Source organism: Pongo abelii, chromosome 23, assembly GCF_028885655.2.
Source record: "Pongo abelii isolate AG06213 chromosome 23, NHGRI_mPonAbe1-v2.0_pri, whole genome shotgun sequence".
Taxonomy (NCBI): domain Eukaryota; kingdom Metazoa; phylum Chordata; class Mammalia; order Primates; family Hominidae; genus Pongo; species Pongo abelii.
In genome coordinates, this window is record NC_085929.1 from 50213419 (window position 1) to 50227483 (window position 14065).

Consider the following 14065-nt stretch of genomic DNA (forward strand, 5'->3'; position numbering starts at 1 on the left):
ATACCGCCCATTGAGCCTGAGGGGCGTGTTCTCTACAACCCAGCTCACAACTCCACTCCTAGGTGTAATTTCCGGAGAAGCCTTGGCACCTGTGGACCAGAAGCTAAGCTTACAACCACTTATGGTGGCACTGTTTGGGTTGGCATAAAACAGGAAGTAATCCAAATGTCCATCCATAGGAGAATGTATAACTTGCAAAATATTTAGATAAGGGAAACTGTACAGTAGTGAAAATGATAACACAGCTATACCCATAATATGAGTGAATCTCATCCTGAGCACAAACAGGATGAAAATAAATGGTTTTGCAACTATGCCAACATATGATAGGGAAAAAGAGAAAGAAGGATCAGGCAAAGACAAAGAATCCGGAATGGAAGAAGACAGAATATAAAAGAATATGAACACATCCCCTGCAAAAATTTCATGCCACAAAAAGGAACTAAATTAGAAAATCAATTAATTAAAAGAAAATCTTGAGAATGACAAAATAACTTTTTAGAAATTTTCATTGAGAAAAGAAGGAATATTTCAAACCTAAGAAAATAGAAAATAAAAATAGCATAATTATAGGAACTAATAAATTAGACATAGCAAGAATAAGAGGCAAGGATGAGATTTAAATTAGTATTAAAGGAGTGCCGTGGAAGAATCTCAATGAAGCAGAGGAAAGGGACAAAAGAATTAAATCAACTTGAGAGAAGATGACAGCTATCAAGGAGAGGCAAAGAGGATCCAATATAAGGATAACAGGGACTACTGTGGAAAGAAGGAAGGATAGAAGGAGGAGGGGAGAGAGAGGAGATGATTTTAGTACTATGACACAGTATCTATTGCTTACCACCACATTGATTTTCCTGAAATAAAGGAAGAACTGAATCTGTACACCACACTGTGTTCCAGGAAACTTTGTCAAAATGCTCCATACCAAGATATAGCTTCGTTTTGCTTTGTTAATTTCAAGGATCAACAGAAAAAAAAAAAAAAAAAAAAGCTTCAGGAATCCAGGTAAAAAAAGAAATCACCTACGAGGGGGAAAGAAATCCGGTTGACCCCAGGTTATTTTCACAGCAACATCCAATGCTGGAAGACAATGGAAAAAATATTTACAACATTACACGGAAAAGAAAGCATGATGGAAGGATTATAGACAGCCAAGTTGCTGTTCAAATATAAAAGCAAAAGGCATACAGTTTCAAATATGAAAAAAACAAAGGGAATAAGGCACCCATGAGCCTTTCTTAAGGAAATTACTTGACAATGAAATCCAGCCAACCAAAAAATAAATCAAAATAAAGAACTCTGAGAGGGATAAACTGTGATCAGTGCTGCACTATCGTGATGCACATTAAATTCATGCAAATATAAAACAAAGTCAAAACAACAGGGGGAATTATGGCAACTGAACAGAATATAAATATTATAAACTCAGCTAAGGACAAACTATAAAGAGCAAAAATGGTGAGGTGGGAGGGAGGCGTAGGAAGAAACAAGTGCCGTCACTTCGAGTTTCATAGCAGAAAGCCAGCCCATACTGTCTGAAATGGAAACATCCCTCAAAAACATAGTTTCTCCAGCTCTTAATAGCTTTTTAAATCTCTTTTCTCGCCTTAAAGTCCCTTTGGGGACCTAATATGTCTTGCGGGAAGGAAATGTTCATCCAGAGTTCTTAGTGTCTCCGCTTTCCCTTGAGGACAGTGTTGCAGGGTTAAGGGCAGGGACTGGATAAGCCTGCACTGCGTGGGCTGTTTACACTCGGCCCCAGGACTTAGCTGCACTCATTTAACCTCTTCATGCCTCAGTGTCCTCAGCTGGGATGATCACAGTGCGCTGCTCATGGGGTTGCTGTGAAGACTGAACAGACCACCAGCAAAGCACTGGCAACACTGCCTGGCACAGAGAACGTCCCATAAAAGAGTTAAATATGATGGCGATGGTGACATTTCCTTTTCTTCTGGGAAATTCAAGGAAATTTAAATTAAATACATTTTATTTTTAAAAAGGAGTATGATCCTCTTCTTATAAAATTATTTCTATCTATGTCTCCACCTACCCACTGATGCAGCCGTCCTTCCATACACGAATAAAGAGAGGTCCAGAATTATGTTCACCAAATGTTGCCTTTGATTCTTTCTGGGTGGTGGATGTGAATAGTTTATTACTTTCTTCTTTGTACTTTTTAGAATTGCTTACATTTTTTGCAATGGTCATGTTTTTATGAAAACAAGAAAGTCATTAACAACAACTAGAGAAAACAAATTTAACCAGATTACCCACAAATATGACAGTGCTCACTTCTCCAACACCCTTATCGACACTGGCTTTGTGAGTTCTTCCTGCATTGACATCCGTCTATTGAACATTTTTTATGAATAATATGTAAAAGTTCTATGAATGTTGGGAATTATTCATCTGTCATTTATGTTGCACATATTGTGCCAAGTTTATCATATGTTTATACAAAGTTTTGCTGTATAAAGGATTGTTCTTTTTTCTGAAGTTAAATTTTATCAGTCTTTTTCTTTAAGGCTTTTGGGCTTTACTTCATGCTTACAAGAGATTCTAAATTTCAAGATTAATAAATGTTTATCCACATTACTTACATTCAAATTGTTGATGAAGATAGAATTTATTTTTGGTAAAGAGTGGAAGGTTATAATCTTCATTCCCCAAAATGGCTGGATAGCAAATTATCTCAATAATAATTACCAAATAAGCCTTTCTCACTACACTTTATTGAAATGCTTCACATCACAGGCTAAGTTCACATATAAAGAGTGGTTCATTAGCCAACTATCCTTTTAAATCCATCTGAATGTCCATTGCTGCACCAATGCTATATTGTCTTAATTATTATGCCTTTATAAAATATTTAATATGTGTAGAATAAGCCCTCTATTATAATTTTTCAGAAGAAAAAATATATATCCTGATATAGGAAGAACGGGTATTAATACTAAATCTTCCAATCCAAGAATCAGAAAAGACCTCTTCACTTATTCATGTTTTCCTTTACGTTACTCAATAACGTTGCATTATTTCTTTATATGTCTTATTAGAGTTAGTATGTGAGTAGCACAAAGGATGTACTTAAAAATTAATTTCACATCACCATCACTATTATTGATGATCAATGTATTGCTGTTATTGGGAGGTAGAGGGGGTCTCAGTATTGGAGGAGACATAGGTAGGATCGAAACAAATTTTAGAAATAATGTGTAAACCTAATAGTTTTCAATATTGTTTACTTTGCAGTGTTTACTCTGTAGGTAATTGTGGCTTAGGAAAACATCTTACTTCTAGACAAAAGTTCCTCTCAATGTCATCCAAGGAGTAGTTTCTCCAGATATCTTCAGATGATGCAGAACCGAGCAAACGCTCCTTTTTGGAATTTCTGGCTTGTTGATTCTCCAATGAGACCTCTGTTGAAACAAAATAGCTTCAGCTTATCAACATTGTCAAAGGTTAAACATTTAAATATTGTTTCATTTTAATCATTACTTGTTTGGTAAAAAAGTAAGGCTTGAATAAACCAAGAAAATGATGAACCATCTGATTAATGGTGTTGAAATAACTGGCTAAACATTTTGGAAAAAATAAAAGTAATCATCTACTCACTATCTTACTCTAGGATAAACACTAGATAGAGTGAAATGTACACTAAATAGAATAATACGACCATAAAAATAGAAGAAAATTAAGATGACTATTACATACTACATAATCTTTGTGAGAAAGCCTTGCCAAGGAAAACACTAAAGCCAGAATTTATTTAAATAAAGGATAAGTCTGACAACATAATACTTGATTTTTGTTTGGTTAAAAAAAAGCCACAAGTTAACAGTGAAAAAATCATGAGTGGAGAAGAACTATTGTTAATATACATGAGAAATACAGGTTAATTTTCATAATATATGAGTGGCTCTTATGAAACAATAAAATAAATATAAACATCCAATAGAACAGTAGACTAAGGTTATAGACAGATAATTCACATAAAAAGAATTTTAAAGCATCCAATAAATGTATGGACTACTCAAGCTCATTGATAATTTTTAAAGTCTTATTAAAACAAGTTAACATTTTTTTCTACTGGTCAAAGAGGCAAGGAGTAAAGGGAATAATAAGAACCAATTCTGGCTTGTGTATAAAAACTTGGTACTTGAATATGCTTAAATCCTTTTCTAGAGTTTTGTACTCATGGAATAATAGGACTACTCACCGAACTCACATAGACAAGGATATTTTTTGCACTTTTCTTTATAAGAGAAAAAAATGAAACAATCTAAATGCCCATTCATAGAAGATGAATTTTATAAATGAATGGTCCATCAAGCCTATGAAATACTACACAGACTTTAAAAACAAAGATACATGTCTAAATTAACGGATGTGGGAAATGTTCTTTGCTATATATTGTTTCATGATTTTAAAGGGATAATTAGAATAATTTCATTTTAACACTTATTTTGTATATTTTTCTATGCATCCACCCATCCATCCATCCATCCATCCATCCATCCATCCATGTAAGCATCAGAAACAAAATCTGAGAGGATACTACATGAAAAAGAATACAGTGGTAGGATTCAGGTAGTAGAATTATACAGGATTCTTATTTAGTGTTTTTGTGTTTTCTGGCTTTTTTGAAACAAGCATGTATTATTTTTATAATAAAAGAGAATGAAATAAATCTAAAATATAGCCATTTTCTTTTTCAAAGTTGACTGCAAAGAATCACAAATGGTTTCCCAGATTTATTTCCTAAAATGTCTGCAAATACGCTTCAGCCAAATTAAGCACACTTAATTCAGCTGCAGTTAACAAACTGCCAGTCATCTGGAATTCCATTTCCTGGCTCCAAAAAAGAGAAAGGGGAGAAAAAAAAGATCCCTCCGGGCTACACAATAAAAGACAAAGTTGGTCTTCAGAACTTGGTCGTGGCCAGGCACAGTGGCTCATGCCTGTAATCCCAGCACTTTGGGAGGCCAAGACGGGCAGATCACCTGAGGTCAGGAGTTTGAGACCAAACTGGCCAACATGGCGAAACCCTGTCTCTACTGAAAATACAAAAATGAGCCGGTCATGGCAGCACACGCCTATAGTCCCAGCTCCTCCGGAGGCTGTCAGGAGAACTGCTTGAACCTGGGAGGCGGAGGTTGTAGTGAGCTGAGATCATGCCACTGCACTCTAGCCTGGTGACAGAAAGAGGCTCCACCTCAAATAACAGTAATAATAATAATAATAATATCAACAAATTTGGTCTTGGTCTGGAATTCTACAGCCACAGTGGGCTGAGCATTTGAAACCTGGTGTCTCAGGACCTTCGAGCCTGCAAGAGCCCTCGCTGAAAGATGAGGAAGCTGTGTCACAGAAGCGGGACCTGAAGTGGTCTAGCACACAGAGGCCTCCAGCCACTCTTGGACACCTCATCCTGTTCTCAGTCCACCTGTGACACTGGTGCTTTCACGGCACATTTCGGGAAGCCCACTGGGGCTCTGTTTAAACAACATGTCTGGCTTGGAAGGGTGGAGAAGGGATTAGGGTGTGAGGCTGCCCTGGGGAGCTCACGGCCCGCAGGTCTGTGCACACACCCTGTGGCTGCTCTCACAGGCTGGCTGACAGCACTCGGTACAGTGTATTCAGTGACGCCTCTCACACCACAATTCTACCAGCTTTCATTCTCCAGGGCAGCTTGATAATGCCTGCAACCTTCTGATTTTCTCAAAATTTCCTCTGAAGGATGATGCTACCTGATTTGAAACTGGGTAGAGAAGCAATCCAAAGCTTACAGTGTGGTTTATGTCCACTGCAGGCGAAAGGAAATCTGCTCCCCAGCATCTTTCTTCACGTGCCCAAATAGATGGTGCTTTTCATAAGCAAGATGGTGGTAGCTTATTAAGAACACAAACGGAACCAAAACAGAAGTTCGCAAAATTAATAGAATACATTGTTCCACATTTAGAAAAGTCAGAGATAAAAGGTTGCTGCAAATATATGAACTAGCGACTCTCTTACAGAGGTGAGAACAGCATCAAACCTCTAACCAGCTCTTGGTAATTTGTTCTTATATAACATATTTTCCCCCAAAAAATTTGCTGACTGGCTCTCCCACTTACTAGCTATGCAATGGTGTGCTTTTGTTTCCTTATTTGCAAGAAGAGATAGAAAACAGTACCTTTGTCATGGAACTGCTACCTGGATTAGATGAGCTGATAGAGGTACATGCCCGGCACTTGGTAGATACTCAATAGAATAGGTATTAGCTACGTATTGATTCATAATACTGTTTCAATGATAGGAGTCATGGAAGAGCAGTATCAATCAGTCAGAAAACTCAGAACTCAGATGACAGAAATCAGGAGCAAATTACAAAAAACATGATGTCAGGTATAAAACGTTGTATTATTAACTAACAGCCACCATGAAATTTGCTAAGAGAATAGATGTTACGTGTTCTCACCACACACAAAAAAGGTATCCATGTGAGGTGATGGAGGTGTTAACTAATTTATTGTAAGAAACATTTCACAAAGTATATGTATATCAAATCACCACATTGTACATCTTAAATACACACAATTTTAACTTGTCAGTTATACCTCAATAAAGCTGAAAAAAAAATCATTTCAGAAATGAAGACTAGGCCAGGCTCAAGGAAAGGAAAGGAAAGGAGACTAAGCTGGGCACAGTGGCTTACACATGTAATCCCAGCACTTTGAGAGACTGAGGCAGGAAGCCAGGAGTTCAAGACCAGCATGGGCAACAAAGCAGAACCTGTCTCTACAAAAGATTTAAAAAAAAAAAAAAAGTCAGGCACAGCAGCATGTACCTATGGTCCAAGCTACTCAGGAGGCTGAAGCAGGAGAACTGCTTGAGCCCAGAAGTTCAAGGCTGCAGTGAGCTATGATCATGCCATTGCGCTCCAGCCTGGGTGACAGAGCAAGACCCTGTCTCTAAAAAATAAAATAAGATAAGAAATGAAGACTAAACTATAAGAAACACAAGAGCAAATAAACACAATAGTAATAGAAGGTGAAATAAAAGTTATATCATGGGAGGAAACAAACAAGGGAGAGAGGGAGGAAAAGAACGAGGAAGAGAGGAAGAAAGTAAGAAAAAAGGGAGGAAAAACGACTTGCGAGGAAGTTGTGGTGTAGAAGAGAAGAGACGGGGAAAAAAAGATCCTAACTTTTGGATAGGGGATCCAAAAGATACAATACACATGATATGAATCACTGAGAAGAAAACCAAACAATGGAATGGAAAAAATACTAAAAGTCACAATTCAAGAAATTAAAGAGGAAGTCCTAGCCAGAGGAATCAGGCAAGAGAAAGAAAGAAAAGGCATCCACTTAGGAAAAGAAGAAGTCAAACTGTCTCTCTTTGCTGACAATATGATTATATACCTAGAAAACCCTAAAGACTCTGCCAAAAGGCTACTAGAACTGATAAATCATTTAAGCAAGGTTTCAGTACACAAAATCAATGTATAAAAATCAGTGGCATTTCTATACATCAATAATGTCCAGGCTGAGAGTCAAATCAAGAATACAATCCCATGTGCAATAGCCACAAAGAAAATAAAATACCTGAGAATACAGCTAACCAAGGAGGTGAAAGATCTCTACAAGGAGAAGTACAAAACACTGCTGAAAGAAACTAGAGATGACACAAATAAGTGGAAAAAATATTCTATGCTTATGGATTGAAAGAATCAGTATCATTAAAATGGCCATACTGCCCAAAGCAATTAACAGATTCCATGCAGTTCCAATCTAGCTACCAATGTCACTCTTCAAGAATTAGAAAAAGCTATCCTAAAATTCATATGGAACAACAAACAAAACAAAACAAAACCCAAAGCCCAAATAGCCAAAGCAATCCTAAGCAAAAAGAACAAAGCTGAAGGCATCACTCTACCCAACTTCAAACTACACTATAAGACTACAGAAACCAAAACAGCATGACACTGGTACAAAAACAGACACATAGGCAAATGGAACAGAATAGGAAACTCAGAAATAAAGCTACTCACTTAAAACATCTGATCTTTGACAAGGCAGACAAAAATAAGCAATGGAGAAAGTTCTCCCTATTAAATAAATAGTATTGGGATAACAGGCTAGCCATATGCAGAAGAATGAATCTGGACCCTTACCTTTCACTATATATAAAAATTAACTCAAGATGGATGAAAGAATTAAATGGAAGACCTCAAGCTATAAAAATCTAGAAGAAAAACTGGGAAATATCCTTCTCGACATCAGCCTTGGCAAAGAATGTTTGGCTAAGTCCCCAAAAGCAATTGCAACAAAAATAAAAATTGATAAGTAGGGCCTTCTTAAACTAAAGAACTTTTCTTCCACCATGATCAAGTGGGCTTCATCCCTGGGATGCAAGGCTGGTTCAATATACGCAAATCAATAAATGTAATCCAGCATACAAACAGAACCAAAGACAAAAACCACATGATTATCTCAATAGATGCAGAAAAGGCCTTTGACAAAATTCAACAACCCTTCATGCTAAAAACTCTCAATAAATTAGGTATTGATGGGACGTATCTCAAAATAATAAGAGCTATCTATGACAAACCCACAGCCAATATCATACTGAATGGGCAAAAACTGGAAGCATTCCCTTTGAAAACAGGCACAAGACAGGGATGCCCTCTCTCACCACTTCTATTCAACATAGTGTTGGAAGTTCTGGCCAGGGCAATTAGGCAGGAGAAGGAAATAAAGGGTATTCAAATTAGGAAAGATGAAGTCAAATTGTCCCTGTTTGCAGATGACATGATTGTATATCTAGAAAACCCCATTGTCTCAGCCCAAAATCTCCTTAAGCTGATAAGCAACTTCAGCAAAGTCTCAGGATACAAAATCAATGTACAAAAATCACAAGCATTCTTATACATCAATAACAGACAAACAGAGAGCCAAATCATGAGTGAACTCCCATTCACAATTGCTTCAAAGAGAATAAAATACCTAGGAATCCAACTTACAAGGGATGTGAAGGACCTCTTCAAGGAGAACTACAAACCACTGCTCAAGGAAATAAAAGAGGATACAAACAAATGGAAGAACATTCCATGCTCATGGGTAGGAAGAATCAATATCGTGAAAATGGCCATCCTTCCCAAGGTAATTTACAGATTCAATGCCATCCCCATCAAGCTACCAATGACTTTCTTCACAGAATCGGAAAAAACTACTTTAAAGTTCATATGGAACCAAAAAAGAGCCCGCATCGCCAAGTCAATCCTAAGCCAAAAGAACAAAGCTGGAGGCATCACACTACCTGACTTCAAACTATACTACAAGGCTACAGTAACCAAAACAGCATGGTACTGGTACCAAAACAGAGATATAGATCAATGGAACAGAACAGAGCCGTCAGAAATAATGCCACATATCTACAACTATCTGATCTTTGACAAACCTGAGAAAAACAAGAAATGGGGAAAGGATTCCCTATTTAATAAATGGTGCTGGGAAAACCGGCTAGCCATATGTAGAAAGCTGAAACTGGATCCCTTCCTTACACCTTATACAAAAATCAATTCAAGATGGATTAAAGACTTAAATGTTAGACCTAAAACCATAAAAACCCTAGAAGAAAACCTAGGCATTACCATTCAGGACATAGGCATGGGCAAGGACTTCATGTCTAAAACACCAAAAGCAATGGCAACAAAAGCCAAAATTGACAAATGGGATCTAATTAAACTAAAGAGCTTCTGCACAGCAAAAGAAACTACCATCAGAGTGAACAGGCAACCTACAAAATGGGAGAAAATTTTTGCAACCTACTCATCTGACAAAGGGCTAATATCCAGAATCTACAATGAACTCAAACAAATTTACAAGAAAAAAACAAACAACCCCATCAAAAAGTGGGCGAAGGACATGAACAGACACTTCTCAAAAGAAGACATTTATGCAGCCAAAAAACACATGAAAAAATGCTCACCATCACTGGCCATCAGAGAAATGCGAATCAAAACCACAGTGAGATACCATCTCACACCAGTTAGAATGGCAATCATTAAAAAGTCAGGAAACAACAGGTGCTGGAGAGGATGTGGAGAAATAGGAACACTTTTACACTGTTGGTGGGACTGTAAACTAGTTCAACCCTTGTGGAAGTCAGTGTGGCGATTCCTCAGGGATCTAGAACTAGAAATTCCATTCGACCCAGCCATCCCATTACTGGGTATATACCCAAAGGACTATAAATCATGCTGCTATAAAGACACATGCACACGTATGTTTATTGCGGCATTATTCACAATAGCAAAGACTTGGAACCAACCCAAATGTCCAACAATGATAGACTGGATTAAGAAAATGTGGCACATATACACCATGGAATACTATGCAGCCATAAAAAATGATGAGTTCATGTCCTTTGTAGGGACATGGATGAAATTGGAAATCATCATTCTCAGTAAACTATCTCAAGAACAAAAAACCAAACACCGCATATTCTCACTCATAGGTGGGAATTGCACAATGGGAACACATGGACACAGGAAGGGGAACATCACACTTCGGGGACTGTTGTGGGGTGGGGGGAGGGGGGAGGGATAGCATTGGGAGATATACCTAATGGTGGATGACGAGTTGGTGGGTGCAGCGCACCAGCATGGCACATGTATACATATGTAACTTACCTGCACATTGCGCACATGTACCATAAAACCTAAAGTATAATAATAATAAATTAAAAAAATAAATAAAAAGAAAGAACTTTTCTGCACAGCAAAAGAAACTATCAATAAACAGACAACCTACAGAATGGGAGAAAATATTTGAAAAGTATGCATCTGACAAAGTCCTAATATCTAAAATCTGTAAGGAATTTAAACACAATATCAACAAGCAGAAAACAAATAACCCCATTAAAAAATGGACAAAGGACATAAACAGACACTTCTCAGAAGAAGAAGACATACACATGGTCAACAAACATATGAAAAAATGCTCATAATCACTAATCATCAGAGAAACGCAAATTGAAGCCACAAGGAGATATCATCTTACACCAATCAGATTGGCTATTATTAAAAAGTCAAAAAAGGCAGGGCATGGTGGCTCACACCTGTAATCCCAGCACTTTGGGAGGCCAAGGTGGGCGGATCACAAGGTCAAGAGATCAAGACCGTCCTGGCCAACACGGTGAAACACCATCTCTACTTAAAAAAAAAATTAAAATTAGCTAAGTGTGGTGGCACGTGCCTGTAGTCCCACCTACTTGGGAGGGTGAGGCAGGAGAATCACTTGAACCAGGGAGGCAGAGGTTGCAGTGAGCCGGGGTCGCGCCACTGAACTCCAGCCTGACGACAGAGCGAGACTCCGTCTCAAAAAAAAAAAAAAAAAAAAAGTCAAAAAACAACAGATGCTGGCAAGGCTACAGAGAAAAGGGAACACTCAGGCATTGTTGGTGGGAATGTAAATCAGTTCAGCTACTGTGGAAAGCAGTTTGGAGATTTCTCAAAGAATTTAAAACAGAGCTACTATTCAACCCAGCAATCCAACTACTGGCCATATATCTAGTGGAAAACAGATTATTATGCCAACAAGACACATGCACTCCTATGTTCATTGTAGCACTATTCACCATAGCAAAGACATGGAATCAACATAGGTGCCCATCAGTGGTGGATTGGATAAAGAAAGTGTGGTACGGATATACCACAGAATACTGCACAGCCATAAAAAAGAATAAAATCATGTCCTTTGCAGCAACATGCATGGAGCTGGAGGCCATAATTCTAAGCAAACTAACACAGGAACAGAAAATCAAACACTGTTAGCTCTCACTTATAAGTGGGAGCTAAACATTGAATACACATGGATATAAACATGGGAACAACAGACAACAGGGCCTACTAGAGGAGGAGAAATGGAGGGGGTGTGGATTGAAAAATGACCTATTGGGTGCTATGCTCACTACCTGGGTGCAATATACGTGTGTAACAAACCTGTACATGTACCCCTGTATCTAAAAGTTGAATTTTTTTAAAAAAGAGACTCAGATGAAAACCTAAATAGTACACAATAAACTCAGGGAATTTATTCAGATGAAAACCTAAATAGTACACAATAAACTCAACCTTGAGTACCTAATATCATGACATAGTCTAGCAAAATGTATTGGGTTTTAAATTTTTTTAAATTATCAGGGCATCCAGACAAAAAGATCAAATTACGAATAAGGAAAACAACATCAGATTGTCATCAAACTCTTCCTCCACAAAATTTTATATTATCAGACAATGGATAAGGATATCTAAGATACTTAAGGAAAGACAATTTGAGGCAAGGATCTTATATCCAGAAAAATACATTTTTCTTTTCCTTTTTTTTTTCTTTTTTCCAGACAGAGTCTTGCTCTGTCTCCCAGACTAGAGTGAAGTGGCACAATCTGGGCTCACTGCAACCTCCACCTCCTGGGTTCAAGAGATTCTCCTGCCTCAGCCTCCTGAGTAGCTGGGATTACAGGTGTGCACCACCACGCCTGGCTAATTTTTTTATTTTTAGTAGAGACAGGGTTTTGCCATGTTGTCCAGGCTGGTTTTGAACTCCTGGCCTCAAGCCATCTGCCCACTTTGGCCTCCCAAAGTGCTGGGATTACAGGTGTGATCCACTGCACTCGGCCTGGATTTTTCAAGTATTAAGGCCACAGACAAACACGATTATGTAAGAAATCAAAGAATATCATTTCCATGGTGATTTGCTGAGGAATCTACTAGAAAATATGATTCAAATAACCAAAATGACTGGAAAGAAAAATGTAAGAGAGAGAGAAGCAACTGAACAAATATGATCAAGGAAGCTGGGTCAGTGAGATAGAAAGATCAACTTCTTCATGACTTAAGAAGAAATTAGAAGGTAAATCAAAACTTAGAAATGGCCTTTGAACTGCTCTGGACAGCACCACAGGCAACCTTTGGAGATACTGTGAGTTCTGTTCTAGAGCACCATGGTAAAGTGAATAACACAAAAAAGCAACATGAATGTTTTGGCTTCCCAATGCAGATAAAAGTTACGTTTACATGATACTATATTGTCTATTAAGTGTAATATCTTATATCTGAAAAAAAATGTACATGCCTTAATTTTAAAATATGATGAAAAATGCTGATCATCATCTGAGCCTTCAGTGAGTCATAATCTTTTTCTTGGTAGAGGGCCTTCTCTTGATGTTAATGGCTGCTGACTGATCAGGGTGGTGGTTGCTGAAGATGGGGTGGCTGTGGCAGTTTTTTTTTTTTTTTAAAGACAGGGTCTTGCTCTGTCACCCAGGCTGGAGTGCAGTAGTGCCATCACAGCTCACTGTAGCCTTGAACCCCTGGGCTCAAGTGATCCTCCTCCCTCTGCCTCCTGAGTAGCTGGGACTGCAGGCATGAACCACCATGCCCAACTAACTTTTGCTATTTTTTGTGGATACAGGGTCTTGCTATGTTGCCCAGGCTGGTCTCAAACTCCTGACCTCAAGAAATCCTCCTGCCTTACCCTCCCAAAGTACTGGGATTATAGGCATGAGCCACTGGACATTTTAAAAAATAAGAGAACAATAAAGTTTGCTGCATCAATTGGCTCTTTCATGAAAGGTTTCTCTGTAGCAAGCGATGCTGTTTGATAGCATTTTAGTCACAATAAATTTCTTTCAAAATTGGAGTCAATCCTCTCAAATTCTGCTGCTGCTTTATCAACTAAGATCATGTAATATTCTAAACTTTTTGTTGTCATTTTAACAATGTTCACAGCATCTTTACCAGGAGTAGATTTCATCTCAAGAGACCACTTATTTTGCTCATCCATAAGAAACAACTCCTCGTCCCTTAAAGTTTGAACAAAAGATTACAGCAATATAGTCACATCTTCAGGCTCCACTTTTAATTCTAGTTCTCTTGCTATTTCCACTATGTATACAGTTACTTTCTCCACTGAAATCTTGAACCCCTTAAAGTCATCCATTAGGGTTGGAATAAACTTCGTCCAAATTCCTATTCATGTTGATATTTTGACCTCCTCCTATGAATCAGAAATGT

General features: G+C 37.9%; 1 protein-coding gene across 15 annotated transcripts in view; it reads right to left on the reverse strand.

Moving 5' to 3' along the window:
- EFCAB6 (EF-hand calcium binding domain 6) overlaps positions 1-14065 on the reverse strand; it is a 306732-nt gene that overhangs the window by 200067 nt on the left and 92600 nt on the right. For all 15 annotated transcript variants that reach the window (XM_054543760.2, XM_054543758.2, XM_063722923.1 and 12 more), the window contains one exon: positions 3298-3422. In XM_054543760.2, coding sequence (XP_054399735.2) covers positions 3298-3422 — 125 coding nt within the window. The remainder of the gene's footprint in view (positions 1-3297; positions 3423-14065) is intronic.